The 15,895-nt window shown below is 36.2% G+C and overlaps 1 protein-coding gene across 1 annotated transcript in view; it reads right to left on the bottom strand.

Moving 5' to 3' along the window:
• LOC120631176 (monocarboxylate transporter 4-like) overlaps nucleotides 1-15,895 on the bottom strand; it is a 97,016-nt gene that overhangs the window by 5,006 nt on the left and 76,115 nt on the right. The window contains exons 2-8 of the mRNA XM_039900638.1: nucleotides 12,174-12,365; nucleotides 9,078-9,250; nucleotides 8,343-8,493; nucleotides 6,410-6,528; nucleotides 1,709-1,876; nucleotides 1,057-1,216; nucleotides 228-369 (exon numbers count right to left, since the gene is read on the bottom strand). Coding sequence (XP_039756572.1) covers nucleotides 228-369; nucleotides 1,057-1,216; nucleotides 1,709-1,876; nucleotides 6,410-6,528; nucleotides 8,343-8,493; nucleotides 9,078-9,198 — 861 coding nt within the window. The 5' untranslated portion in view covers nucleotides 9,199-9,250; nucleotides 12,174-12,365. The remainder of the gene's footprint in view (nucleotides 1-227; nucleotides 370-1,056; nucleotides 1,217-1,708; nucleotides 1,877-6,409; nucleotides 6,529-8,342; nucleotides 8,494-9,077; nucleotides 9,251-12,173; nucleotides 12,366-15,895) is intronic.

Below are 15,895 nucleotides of genomic sequence, written 5' to 3'. Positions count from 1 at the left end.
GCATTTTATTAAAACGATCTTGGGCATTTATATCAAAGACATTTCCATTAAAAAGAGTAGATTAAAAGTAAATTCTGTAAACATCCTTATCCATCACTTTTATGCTGTATTTTATACTGCTTTAGAGGTAAGCTGAGCACTAAAATAGTAATGGAAAAATATAATAATAACAATATAATTCATATCAAGAACTTATCCTATATCTTTCTTTGTTAAGTGAATACTACCTTTTTTCGTTGGTTCTTGAGATGTAAAATGGCGCGACGCTGCGGATGATAGAGGGAAGCGCTTCGGTAAACAGCGCTGAGAAAAAATGCTAACACTAACACGCCTGTCACTGCTTGCAATCCCAGTCTCCACCCCAGTTTTCTGCGAAGAATTATACCGTTATTTACAAAGAGTACAGTTATTTGATTCGATATCCTTAAGAAGATAATTATTATTGTAGAAAACTGTCTATTGATATTTTCAAAAATTGAATCTAAGTAGGTACCTAATGAAATGAATGCTCAAAATGTTACACTTAAAAAAATGATTTTTTTTTACAGTATATTACAATTTTACGTTAACAAACTTAACGAATCAAAGTATGGGTACTTGGATTCGATAAGTTTGTTAACGTAAAATTGTAATCACGTTGCTAGTCCCATGAAGAGCAATTTTACAAAAAAAAACTACCGAGAATTTTTTAATAGGTGCATTCTTTATGAAATAACAAAATGGTTCTGAAAACCCGTTCTTTTAATGTCCGACTGTTAGTTTATATACATTATGTTTTTTTAGAAAATGTAGGTCTAGTCCTCCTGCAATACAAGAAACGGCGTACTATTGAGGATATTCACAATTTTACTAACACGGTTGGGCAATTAATGACGATATGTTAAGGTTCAATATAAGGTACATTTGTTATAACTGACTTAGTGATTAAAAGGGGATTCCAAAATCAGCCAGGTAGGTTCAAGTATGAATGAGACGTGTGGTACTGAGCCAGTCCCGCCGATACCCCGATGTGGTGGGATAAGGGAAAGAAAAAGAAGAAGCTAGCAATGTTCTTACCCTACAGCTTCTTTATAAGCTACACTAAAAAGTGCTATGCCAACACCTCCTCCAGCATGTGCTACTAGTTCCACGAACTGACGACGTCTCCTGAAGTATGTTCCCAGCACCAATCCAGCTGCTTCACGCACCAAACCACAACCCACTCCCAGAACCACACCTGACAAAATATAATAAATATCACTCAGCTAAAGCCAGCTTTGAATAGTCTCCCTTACAAGTAACATATGTCTTAGAATCTCTTCAGCCTCTTGTTCTTGTCTCCTCTATCGTCTTATTGTATAACGTGTATGTATAAGTGAAAACATATTGATTTGTAGCTTTTGCATAATATTGCGTACCTACATTTTACAATGATAAACCGCTATCACCGCTATCGGCTATATATAAAATTCTTTAAAATTAAGTTGAAAAATAAACTACACTTCTTTTCATTCTTAAGCGACCTTTAAAGTTTATTGATACAGTCTGGCGATATCACGTGATATTTCTGGCTTTTTGATTGCATTATTTATATATTCTTATATTAATTTAAAAAAATAAATCATAGTAATAGCATTTCACAATATTATGGTTTACTAAGTAAATTCGTATGCACGTCGTTTGTTATTACGGAGTTTTTTAAGCACAAGCTAATGACAAGTAATCTTACCGTAGCTTAATAGAGTTTGATGTAGTTGCGTAGCAAACGATGTGAAGAGGCAAGCGAGAGGTAAGAGTAGACCTCCGATGAGAGCAGCCATACGTGGAGATTTGCGACGTCCAGCAACCAATGCTCCTGCAGCCCGAGATACTCCCACGCAGATCGCACCGGCCCATACTAAACAAGTATTAGAGGCATTCACATGATGATGGCTAGCGAGTTTTACGAGGAACTAAGGTAGTTATTATGATTTATGCCTTGACACTATCAGCGCGTCCTCAAAGTACAAACGACGAACGGCGTGACGCTCTGTTATGCCGTCATGCGCCTTATACTCTCAACTCCCTTGTGTATTGATGTTTGATATCTGCCAGCGCGCTGTGACGGCCAACTTTATATCTAAAGTATTTCTAGGCGATGTTGGAAATTACTTTACTTCATAAAAAACCTAATAAAGTTCTTAAATATCTGATCGAACTTTATAGTAACAATTGAAGGAGCAACGCAGGAAACATGTCCTTCAAATTGCCGCTCTCTGTTCATCAAAATAAGGCGTAAGTGTTAAGCTGCATGTCCTTGTAATAACAACGGCAAGCACGAACCTGAGACCGGAACACAGCTTTGAGCTAGCGGCATTATTGAGATTAATAAGCATGGCGGTAAAGCTCTGCCACAAAAAGCTATACTACTGCTAAGTGCCTATTCGTTAACCCCGAGTCGCTCGCAAGTCGCCCTCAATATAGGATGCACCTGCCCTCAATATTATTGCACCGAAGAAAAAAAGGTATCATGTGAGCTCGTTTAATTGTAATAGCGACTTTTCCTTAGTGATGCTGATGTCCGAAGAGCGCGCTTCCCTGGATAATTTCTATTCACTCTTTAAAGGTACTCATACTGATTACAGTTACTGGAAAAACGGAAACTCATCCCAAGTCAATGCAGCGGAAACAAAGCACTTGGAACGTGTTCGTGGGATAAATATTACGTTACGGTGCAGTAGGTGAGATAAGGGTGGAACTAAATCGAGAGCTTTACTGACTACGCTCTCCGAAATTTACGTTGGAGAATACCGCAGTTTTTACTAAATGCTTTTTTGTGGAATTCTAATAGATATTAGATCGACCGATTGGCGCAGTTTGCAGCGACTCTGCTTTCTGAGTCCAAGGCCGTGGGTTCGATTCCCACTACTGGAAAATGTTTGTGTGATGAGCATGAATGTTTTTCAGTGTCTGGGTGTTTATATGTATATTCTAAGTATTTATGTATATTATTCATAATAATATTGATCAGACATCTTATTACCCATAACACAAGCTACGCTTACTTTGGGGCTAAATGGCGATGTGTGTATTGTCGTAGTACATTTATTTATTATTATTTATTTATTTATCTACATGGAAAGAAGCAGGAAAGGGAATATTTGATTTTGCTACTCCTCGAGGATTACAGATTTTACTACAGATGTCAAAAAAGTTGATTAGAGTGATAATTGAACATTATTAAGAACCAGCTACAAATTGTTCTGTTTGAGTGGCATGACAAAATGTCAAACTCATAATACCCTCCCTTTGGCATAGTGGATAAAGGTAGAAGAAGCTCAATAGTTCCGCAACGTAAATCCGGTTTTAGACAGGAATTATTTCAGTAACATAATGGAGATAAGACGGTTTGGTTAATAACATTATTATGCTTTGTCAAGGGATAAGATCGTTTATTATTCCACATTCGCTAATGTGCTCAGACCTAAACGTTGGATTATTGTGTATGAAAGAGATTAAGGGAGGGATAATACGGATTAAGGATATTCATTAAGTTGGTCATTCGCTCAGTATATAACTTGAAATATATCATTACAAAATAAGGCGCGATTTATATTATAGCGCTGGCGCTGGGGAACATGTGGCGCAGTCAAATATTTTTAATACATCTTTGATTTGAAGATGTCCGCACTGTACTAGTTCATGTAGGAGGAATACGTAAGGAACGGAACCAAAGTATAGGGGTAACTTATGGTTTAACTGCGGGACCCTGTTGCATTGTTTATACCAGTAAGCTTCTAAGCTTCTCCCGAAACCCTATTATGTATTTACTACCTATTCTAAACACCATTAGACGCTAGTCACTGGATACTTGTCACAAGTATCAGATAAATCTATACCTATGTAAATAATCGAGGAGAGGGGAGAGTGTCAGTTGGCCGGTTACCGGCCGATTAAGAAAGGAGAACCTTACTTAGTCATCCGGTACTGATATTTCGCATACCCAAAAATTATATGGCTATGTGCAGAGAGCTAGGAATTCGCTGCTTGGTACAAGTGGCACAAGATCGGTGACTTCGAAAACCCTTCCTACGTTTTATCTAGGATTGCCATCAATAAAGAGAGTATATAAAATAGTATATAATTTTTTGTACGCAACCTTCTTTTAAGCCGTCGCGTCAAATAATATAATATTTTCATTCGAATTAGTTTAATAATAACAATTACTACGAAGTCATTGATTGCCACCGATATCACGAATTTAAATTGCCATGGTCAATACTGAGTTCAAGTTTGACTTTGTTCGGAGCCATTTCAATTTCGTAGATAACACAAAATTGACACAATTATTAACTCCAGCTGTCTCCAGCAATAATGACTAACTTATAATTTATATTGACTCCTTAATATTCCGAGCAACTGTGAATCTTAATTAATTTAATAAATCAATTCAGTTTCGGGGTGAACAAAGGTTTAACCAAATTTCAATATCTTTTTCCTAGACTATTACTTTATCTGCAGATTAGAGACCGAAGAACATGTTTAAATTTATGCTTTTTTCGAATTTTCGATTGATGGTTTCGTTTTTAATCTACCTCGGTATTCATACTTGAATAAACTTTTTAAGTCTGAGTTAAAAATGCTTTTATGAGTCTGTTAGATTTTTTTTCATAAATAAGTAATTTGCATTAGTAGATTGTCGTATAGAACATGTGTACCTTTTATCAATGGGGACTGAAGAAAATTATAGGGGTCGTTTAATTGCAGAACCCTGTTAATTTCACCCGAAATCCGTGTATAACTTCAAATCAGAAATCTAAATTATTTTTATTTGTAATGTCGAATTAAGTTACCTGGAAAAAATTATACAAAATAATCTTTCTACTTTTGATTTACGTACTCCATAAACTTAAGAAGAATTTTGCAAAAAGAAACGAGAAAAACATTTGGCCACTCGTATTTTCTCGTGTGTGATTGATGATGAATCTTCTCTTATTAAAGTAAGTCTATATTCGTTGAAGCATCAGTCAACTTCGTGAATTATTAAGAGTTATGATGTATGATTTATTAGTGAGCTAAATATAGTTCTAATAACTCAATTTATCCCGTATAACATAATTTTCTTATGTAAACAATAATATAGAGGTTTTTATTGAGATTTAAAAAATAAATAATTTTAGATACGTAAAATTCGATCAACTGACATATCTTCTTTATAAGTTGTGAAGCATATGAGGCATTGGGCGGATCAATATATACAACGCATAACAGAAATACCAAATAATATAGAAGATAAATCAATCTGTAATAATATTAGATCAACAGAATCATATTTACTTGTTAATAGAAACTAATTCAAAACATTGTATGCTTTACTTATGACAACCCTATTGAAGATAAAAGACCGACACTTGCATAGTACCTACGCTATGATTTAGTTTTGCATGTGATGTTAGGGCTGAATCTGATTTCTTTTAGTAAAAACTATGGCAGTGGTTTGCTTAACAACTATTAGGTTTTCGGTTTCACAGATAAGTCTCAGAGACAGTAAATAATATACTTCTAAAGCCTGTGAAGTATTATTTCACTTTTCATTTACACGTTGTATATAACGGCTTTCTAGCAATAATAATAAATATAATGTAATATAATATTAATAATATTATATTAATTTGTTGTAATATTTGTAATATTTGTTGAAAAAATATATTTATTCAATAATCAATCAATTACATTATCAAAATTTATATCAGCAAATTTTACATGCTCTTTAGAATTTTTGTGACTCCTTATTTGGTAGGAATGGATTGGATAGTCATCGAGTAAAAAATATGAATTTAATTTAACTACGTAACGTGTTATTAAGATCTGGTGTGTACCATATTTCTCGAAGTAAAGATTTCATGGAATGGCCGTTTGACTTACACGATTATACTAAGATATTTTTTTATGGCAGAACTTGTCCGGGGAAGTACTACCGCCATCCTTAATTCTGATTTCTGCCATTGCTGTGTTGTTTCTTATTCATATTATCTATTTTGTTATGTTTTGGTGTACAATAAAGTGTATTTTCATTTCATTTTCATTAGATTTAACGGGCAGCAGTCAATCTACTACAACCTGTCTGCCGTCCGGCTAACGTGGTGATTATAGGCAGATCCTTCTGATGGGAGAGGCCTTCAGTTCAGTCTGTTATAGACATTTAAAAAGATGGGATGATGCTATTAGTATTATTATTATTATTATTATGCCGTTCTCTTGCTGTAACTCCTATCTACAAAGGTTGCCTGTAAGAGATTGTTTGCATCAATAAGGCCGCCTTTGCATGTCTACATTGTGTACTGTATACTCCTTACTGTTCTTTTCCTGTATGTTATACGTGCAATAAAGAGTTTCTTCTTCTTCTTCTTCTATTAGCAAGGAAGCAGCAAGAACCCGGGTGTTAACTTACCGGCATGATCGGCAGCTGGTCCCAGATGACGGAGAGCGTAGACGTGTAATGCTCCATAGGCTAGCTGTAGCCCTGTGGATAACAGGTGCGCAAGAAATGCTGCTCCACAGACGATCCAGCTGAAATTAAATGCTGTGTGAGATGTGATTACCAATTTTTTTTTAATATTGGTAAATTATAGGCGGAACTTTTTACATGTATTTAATAGCGCGATTTTTGACCGCATGTTCATGTAATGTATGTTGAACCTATTTGCAATGCGCGAAAGTAGGCTAGTAAATAAGTTCAAAAACGTTAATTCTTGATAAATCTCCTAAAATATGAGCGATGGCTCATTCAATTTGGAATGCCCAAGCCCAAAATATTTTGTTTTATACCACTACAAATTAGCCCTTGACTTGGTAGTAAATGATGATACAGTTTATGATGTTAGCGGGCTAACCTGTTAGATGTATGTCAGTTATATTAAACCCATACCTTATGATATAATACCAGGACCCCTATATGCACATGGTTCACAGCACTGAGCGACGGAGGTCTCATATAATAACCAAAATTATTTTCAAACTTAACGGCATATATCTTTAGCGTGAAAAAAAAAACTACTACTAATTTAATTTTAAGAAGTTAAAACTATCTAGGTTGTAAAATAGGTGTCCTGAATATGTGGATAGCTATTATGTTATATTAAGTTCTGCTTTTGCATTTTAAACTCGCTTTTCATAATATATTATGGTAATCTCGGGCTCATCTCTGTAGTTTCACGGAATTGTTTATAATATTGTTAACGCTATTCCGGCCTCGCTAAATTATGCTTTTGATTTAAACATTGCGTGTGCTCGTCTTCCTGGTAATATGTTCCAACTTTAATATTAGTACGTTAAAAATTACAGTAGGTTCCTACTTTATTTGCAGTTCCTTTATGAATAACTTGCCGTTAATTAAAGAAATACATCTTATTCAGTTGCGTTAGTGTGTTGGATCTTTTACAAGCAACGCACACAAATATTATGTGAGTGTGTGTGTGTGTGTGTGTGTGTATGTAGGTGTGTGCATATATCGACATGCAAATTACAAAAATTAAACAGTTTTGTCAAATATTTTTTCTAGCTATCTGAATTAGTTTAGACATTTCAAAAATAATTCCGGACGGACGGACGAAAAAAATCTACTGGCTGGCTGTTGGTATATTTTATAAAGTGCAAATAACCATAAAATTTGAGCCTAGCTATTATTACGAAAACTTGAACTGTCGGAGAGGTAATTAAATAGGATATATTGTGTTATACTATGTGTATATATTTTTTAAAGCTGTTATAGCCCAATGGGTAGAACTTCGACTGCACTTTCTGGGGGCCGAGTTCGAATCCCAGCTCCTCTAACATTTATAAGTTATGAGCGTTTTGAGCAATAAAAATATCACTCGCTTTCAATGGGGCAGGAAAACATCGTGCGGAAACCAAGAAACCTGAGAGTTTTCCATCATGTTCTCAAACGTGTGTGAAGTCCACCAATCCGCACTGGGCCAGGGTGGTGGACTTCGGCCTAAAAATCTTATCACTGTTGGAGGCGACTGATGGTAATGGGTTTATATGATAATGGTGATGATGATCCGTATCATTCAAACTTCCGGTCTCTAAAGATATATAAAGGTTTATTTAGTATAAAGAAAAGAGTCCTTAAGGAAATGACATTAAGCGACATGGTCTACTTTTGCAAGTTATGTCTTGATACCATAATCCTATATCCAAGATATATATCTTGGTACGCAATTAATTTGTATCAATGTAAAAAAACACAGGCACAACAGTTTTATTTATTCGAATGGATAAATGTATGCTTAACGTAGAAAAGTGCATTTGCTCTAACGCAAAATGTTGCGAGTTTAGGTAGATGAAGCTTCCCGTAAGCCGTAATACTTTTCTAAACTCACCCCCATCCTCCCTCGGGGTAGAAATGGTGTTTGATTGCGCGAGTGTCGAGTTCCCGCCGACGCAGAGCCGGCACGGTGCGGTGTAGGGATCGCAACTCCCTCTCCCGCAACGCACCCCCTGTTGATTCGTCCTCGATTTCTGGCCATCCATCTGACACAATGAAATATTCTGTTTAGATACCTCAAAGTATGTTGTGTGTAGTATACATTACTATTTACTGATAATTAAAAGATAGTAATGAAAGGAAGCGAAATGATGAAGCGGTGATATAGTGATTAGGCAGATTGACTACTGCGGCTTCGTTTCTCTAAGAGTTCTTTATAATGTACTTAAAGATGTGAAGTCCACCCGCATGAGGCAAGTCTGATGGAGTACGGCTTGAACGCTTCCCATCCTGGGAGAAGTGGCCACTAATTGGTTGTAAATGATAAATAGAAAAAAACGTTGATATCGTTTCTTACACAATAAATCATAAATTTTCTCAAATAAATCTAAATCATATTTCTCTCTAAATCATAAATTCCTAGTAAACATCATAGTACCTATGTAGCCTCAGTCTTCCATAGCGAACAAATAAAGTATATTAAACGATTGAGAAGAGTGTATAGGTGCTTGCGCGTGAGTGTGAAGTCATTAAGTATGTCTATACTCATTAAATTATGAATGAAAGGAGGTTATGCTAGTTGCTATGCTATACTAGCTTGAAGCGGTCAGAGTTATTGTACGAGTCTTACCGTAGTGCGGCAAGCAGTTGTAGCTGTTTGAGAGTGGTCGGCAGCGGCAACGCGGCGGCGGGGCGCGGGGCGGCGGCGGCGGCGAGGCCGACGGTGACGGCGACCACCAGCCCGCGTCCATCAACCCGCCGTGGCCATTCTCGCACCCGCACCCGCGCCCGCACCCGCGCTACCTGTTCACAAGCAAAACATACAGTCATTTAAGGCAACCAGCAATAAAAACTATTACCTATCTATACGACTATATACCTATAGTCTGTTTTTTACACTAAACTTAATAATAACTTTTTATTCAATCACTAACTTTTTTATTTGTTAAATTCCTTAAATTTAATTATATTAAAACCATACGCGAAATCGCTCTGCGACACGTCTTGGTCGGTAGCGTGGTAACTAGTTATAAAATTCCCAAATTGCCCCTGGGCCGGGCCGGGCCCGGGGCCTCCCACATAAAAGACCACAGCGCTCACCGCTGCGCCAGAGAGGTCATTTGTGAGACGCACCCGGCTATTTCCTGCTGCATTCGCGATAACTATCTTAAAGCTGGAGAAGGTTATACAATACCAGTGGTTAGTTGTACTACTTTTGTTTATAACATCTGTTTATAAATGTTATCTGTGTTGATATATTTCTAAAAATATTGATCTTAGGAAAAATTGTGGATCATAAGTTTTACATTATTATGAAAATGCAGAATGCAACGTAACACCGTAAGCGTTGCAGGCATACAGCAGTCACTATCCGACCAGATAGGAGAAATAACGCAGTATTTTGTACCTACTTTATTCGTAACAATTCTCCTACCTATGTATATTAAAAAAAAACTTAACATCCTCTAAATACTGTGAAGTGAAACCCATCCAAATCCCCATCCTCGTTTCCAACTTGCCTTGTATATATTTATGTGTATTAGTTTTTACTGTCTCTCAAATAAAAACGTTAAAAGCTCGTAACCACTTTCAACAATGTTCAACAACGTTGCTCACGGATTATTACATTGGACATTTAAACTGCAATAACGAAAGTTTTCGCTCTACAATCTGAAGAAGTGCTAGAAGAATTGTTTTTATAAGGATTCTTACAATACTTTGTGAGTGAGAAAGTCGTTCTGTTCTACCTACCTTTACAAATCTTGTGGCATTTTGCTGTACGGAACATAACGAGTATATTTGAATGAATTTTTCTTAGCGAGGAATGAAACTTGGAATTAAAGAGAGACTAAAAATAATGGGTTTGCTGTACCTACATTAATCACTTGTTTCCTAATGACAAACAGCAATCTTGAAGACTCCTCTTCACCACTTTAAAGTACATTACATACCTATAGACGTACTATACTACTAGTAAATGAAAACCGAAATATATAAAACTGAAATATTCATCGTCTATATATAGGTACATTATGTACTGTCTCTGATACTTATCTGTGAAACCGAAAACCTTATAGTTTTTGAGTAAACCACTACCATATTTTTTACTGAAAGAAATCAGATAAAGCCATAACATCACATGAAAAATTACAATCATGTGTCTCCTGTCTCTTTATAGGTACGCGTTACGTACCGAAGGTATTGTGCTCGTGTCGGTCTTTTATCTTCAACAAGGTTGTCATTAGTAGTATTTACTAGAATGTTTTGAACTCCAAGCGAGTTCAAAACATTCTAGTAAATACTAAAAATAAATATGCTTCTTTTGATTTAATATCTTTATAAGGTTCTTCTTATGAAATATACTTATGCATTCGTAATTCTGTTACACGTTGTATAATATACTAATGGTTCAGTTTATGTCATTATCATCATCATCCAGTCAACCGATGGAAGTCCTATGCTGAATATAGGTGTATTAGTCCACCACGCTGGCCCAGTGCGGATTGGTGGACTTCACACACCTTTGAAAACATTATGGAGGACTTTCAGGCATGCAGGTTTCCTCACGATGTCTTCCTTCACCGTTGAAGCAACTGATATTTTAATTACTTAAAACGCACATAACTTAGAAAAATTAGAAGTGCGTGTTGGGTTTCGAACATGGTCCCCTGACAGTTAAGTCGAGCCATCACCGTTTCATATTTTCATATAAAAACAATGTGTTTCACTACATGAGCATAACGCAGATATAACAACACTTCGTAGTGTATCTTAACGTTGCGTTGATATATTCAACTACGTCCCACGCTATCTCTCGCATTACCTCGATGCATCCAGGTCTGTATTCCGCTTGCTACTTTCGTTCGTTCCACTTTGCACCGGGCTTTTTTTTTTCAAAACGGACACTTGTTGTTAGCTTCAGCGAATACAGTGAATAGTGAATTCTGAAGAGAGCAGTCGCGTCTTCGTTAAAAGTGTACAGTTTACATACTGCCTCGACTCATCCAAATTGAGTTCAAACACGTCCTTTTCACCTATCTCACTTCTTCAGAAAGTACCTATCCTTTATAATAGTTTATTCCAAAGGTGAATACGGTAGTATTAAGAACATTTAAAATACTTAAATTAGTTTTCCCAGTACTTACTACCTCCTCTCAGTACCTCAGAGTATATAACAAGCTCGATTTTTCTTTTCACAGAAAACAAATTAGGGTTTAATACACTTACCACCAAGGTAAGTGTATTAAACCCTAATTTGTTTCTACACGACATGGTACGAAACGTTAAATCGCTTGGCAACATTGTCACCAGACCAGAGAAAATTTAGAATTAATATATTGCCAAATTGCCCCTGTCTAACTTACCACTTAATCAGGAGTGTGCATTGGAGGTCGTCATTTTTCGGGTATAATCAGTAACAATTAGTTATTATTGTAAAAACTCGCTAGCTCGCATTGTAGTACCAACTGACCACGCTACCTATCATCGTTGTCTTTTTTTTTTATTACACTACAGGCTAGCCCTTGACTGCAATCTGTGCAATCTGTAAGTGATGATGGAGTCTAAGATGGTAGCGGGTTTACCTATTAGGGAGTTTGGTAGTCATACCCCCTAATCGGTTTCTACGCGACATCGGACCGGAACACTAGCCACGGCCAAAGCCTCCAGACAAGAACAGGCCAGACAAGAACTATCTCTAATAGTCTAAGGATAATGAAGTACGTACCTAGTGCAGGTACACCGCTCCACGCCTTCGCTCACACTGTACACACTGCCCCGACGCATCCGAGTCGACTTCGTCACACACGCCTCTTCCGCATTTTCCGTCTCCCACCTTAACGCATCTCAGAAGGAACACCTCATTTCACTTTACTTTAGCCGGTGAGGGCATGTTCGAACTTCATTTTGTTTCTTGTACCTGCAAAGATAAAGTAGTACTAGTTTAAGGTAAGGCAAATAAAAATAATTAAATGTAAAATTGGACAAGCTAAAGCAGCTTTTTACAAAATGTCAAAAGTTTTGTGTGACCCTAAAATTTTATTCCCAACGAGGTAGCGTGTTCTCAAGTGCTATTTCTTGTCTATTATTTTATATGGATGCGAAACATGGATTTTAAAGAAGGAAAGTTGTAGACGGTTGCAAGCGTTTGCGATGTGGTCATTACGAAAAATTTAACTGTTTAAAATATCATGGAGACAATTCATCTCAAACGCTCAAGCTTCATCTCAAATTACGAAGGGCCAATGGAAACCGTTGGTTACCAATGGAAATGGTAATTACAACCGTCATACAAAGGAAGGTTGCGTTTTTCGGTCACCTACAGAGAGGATCCTTGTTCGAGTTTCCAAGGTTGATCTTTTAGGGAAAATTACCGAGAAAAGAGCATCTGGGAGACCGAGTAAGAAGTTGTTCGACGATATAAGAGAGTGGACCCGGCATACCTATTCGGTATTGAAGATAATGGCACATCATCGTTCGAATTTCGACCGGCTGACCTCCAAACTTCAAAATAAAGATGGCACCTAATGATGATGAAGGTAAGGCGTATAAGACTCAGCGAGCGATGGATCAAAAGAGCGTCAAGAGAGTAGGAATTTAGATATCTCCACAAAATACCTCTAGTAGTTAGTGAGCATCCATCCATATGTTGATTACAAGAGTCGGTATGACGACTCAGCAGAACAGTGTAGTATGAAACTCACGTAAGAAAACACAAGTCACACGAGAATATCGTTTAAGCCTTTTTTTTATTCGGCGCTTATTCGCACCCCTTTTAATGGTAAAGTAACAAGAACACAGGTTTTCTTGTTATTTCAGTAGATCTTTTGACTTTTGATATGACTTCTCAGTCAAATTCAAATCGAGTTTAGGAGCGCTTTACGAAATTGTACAAATACTAAACCATTTATTAAAAAAAACTTAAAGTTTAGCTGAAAGTTTTGCGATTTGGACTTTATGAATAAGACAATTTTACTATTGATTTACACTGATAATTAATTCATGATTATAAGTTCAGGAGACTATAGAAGAAAAACAACACAAAGATATAAATAGAATACATTGCGGCCTAGTAGCGATCTCTGCCAAGCAACCAGGATTAAGAGATTATTAGCGAGAACAAACAGGTGTAAAAATATTATTCAAGAAAATACATAAAGGAAATTGAAGAAATAGGAAAAATTGTTTTTCAATAACTTTTGTCATATGGAAAAACAACTGTTAAAATTACTTAAAATACAGTTCATCTTAAATGTAAAATTCTAAAAACTCAAATTCAAAATTCACGAAACGCTCATGCTAGTTTTTCGTAGATTGTCAACATATTACGTCGGATCAGCGAAATTTAAATATTGTAGTATCATAGCTAAAGAAAATGTCATGCACAATGATAGATAGCAGCTGGGGAGCGCGGATCTTGAATGAAATATGAGCGGATTAAAATATTCAAATCAGCATTTTAGTTCAATAATAAAATTTCCACTTCATTAAGCCTCAAGAGATATTTATTTATAGCACCATAATGACGCCGGGGCGTAAAAGGAAATGTTAAATTCGCATAAAAGAGAGTCCATTAGAGAAATAACCTAAAGCGAATATTTAGAGTATTTTTGCAGGATCGTACATTGATTGACGCAATATTTAAGAGTGGAAAATTAGCGCAGTGGTGGTTTAGGATTGTAAAAAGATTAAACTAATTACGGAATCTTTTGAAGTACAATGGTTGAGTCAACGTCAATTGTAAAGATCTTGGCAGGAATTTAACAGTTTATGGACTCAGTTTTTTATAGTAATAATTGACGGGCAAAGCTGATGGCTTTTGGAAGTGGAAAACCATAGCATATAAACAGGGCAACACTTTTTTTGTCAACGGCATCTTTGAAAAAAAAAAGCAAAAAGTTTATTTAAATATCACAAAAAAAAAAAAAAATAATTAAAGAAATGGATATAATAAACATAATTACATTTTGGACACCAGGTCTTATTAACTCAACATTAAAATTTGGGATTTTTGTATAATTGAATCAACTAAATAACAGGAATGAGACAGACATTGGCAATTGAATGTGTACACTGTCAAACCTTATAGCTAACTTCAGGGTGTCGATTTTTTGTGACGGTGTACGCGCGCATCATAAAAATTTGCTCTCATTTTTCTCTAACGCGCCATAAGAAGTATAACTTTAATAAATACTTTCTGAAAGGTGCCGTTGAAAAAAAGCCCTTTAGACCATATACAGCATCAATGCAGCTTGGCGGGAGAAAATAGCCTTGCGGTAGTACTTCCCTGGACAATCTGCGTCTCCAAAAGCTCTACTATATTAAATGTGACGAAATCCTTGAGATGTCTTTGGGTATGAATTGCTCTACTTCATAGCTGTATATTAATTCGACTGTGAGATGGTAATAACAAAAAAAAAAACTTGGCTAAGTTTGTTGTGGGCTTTCCTTAGACCAGGGAGCGTTTGGAACCCTCCTAGCTTTAGTTTTAAGTTAACGAATGCAGTTATAACCATCACCTAAAATTAGTGCTAACATTTTATATGTATGAACGCTTCGTAAGTGCCTGTGATAAGGTCTACATGAATAAAACATTTTTGAATTTATTAATTTTGAATTTGAAATCTCTAAAATAATGATTTTGATTCTGGAATAATGTTTACTAATATTATAAATGCGATAGTGTGTTTCTTTGTTTTTCCTTCCTTCACACCCTAACCATGCAACCAATCGACTTGATTTTTGCAATATAGTTAGTTGAAAGGACCGAGAGCAACATAGGCTATTTATCCCAGCAAAAAATGGATCTCACGGAATTTTTAAAAACCGTAATAAACGGGAACGAAAAACACGGGGTAACAGCTTACATGCCTTCTGATTTTACATAATAAATTAATATAATAAACATAAATAAATATACATAACAATACACACATCGCCATCTAGCCCTAAAGTAAGCGTAGCTTGTGTTACGGGTACTAAGATGACTGATGAAAACTTTTATGAAAAATATACATAAATACTTATAATATACCGTTAAACACCCAGACACTGAAAAACATTCATGTTCATCACATAAACATGTTCCATTTGTGAGAATCGAACCCACGGTCATGGACTCAGGAAGCAGGGTCGCTGCCCACTACGCCATTCGGCCTTCTAAATGAAGACGCAAGACGAAGATTAAAGCGCAAGAGTGTGTATACTCCTTTTAAGTTTGTAAGGAGCGTACATAAAAATTACTCATGAAATATGAGCATTCGAGTTAATGAAATGGCTTGTTACATTTAGAATTGCATTCCATTCATGATATGCGGCGGGTTTGCAAGCGCGATGTTTCCTGCGATGTGGAAACTGACTCACAATACGAACGTTGGGCGGATGCTACCGCTTGAAAGTAATACGAGATCAATGTAAAATGCACATTCTATTGTTTGCTGTTTAGCGCTA

The sequence above is a fragment of the Pararge aegeria genome, chromosome 17, assembly GCF_905163445.1.
Source record: "Pararge aegeria chromosome 17, ilParAegt1.1, whole genome shotgun sequence".
Lineage (NCBI taxonomy): Eukaryota > Metazoa > Arthropoda > Insecta > Lepidoptera > Nymphalidae > Pararge > Pararge aegeria.
The sequence above is the reverse complement of the archived record's forward strand: the minus strand, read 5'-3'. Positions and strand labels throughout refer to the sequence as shown.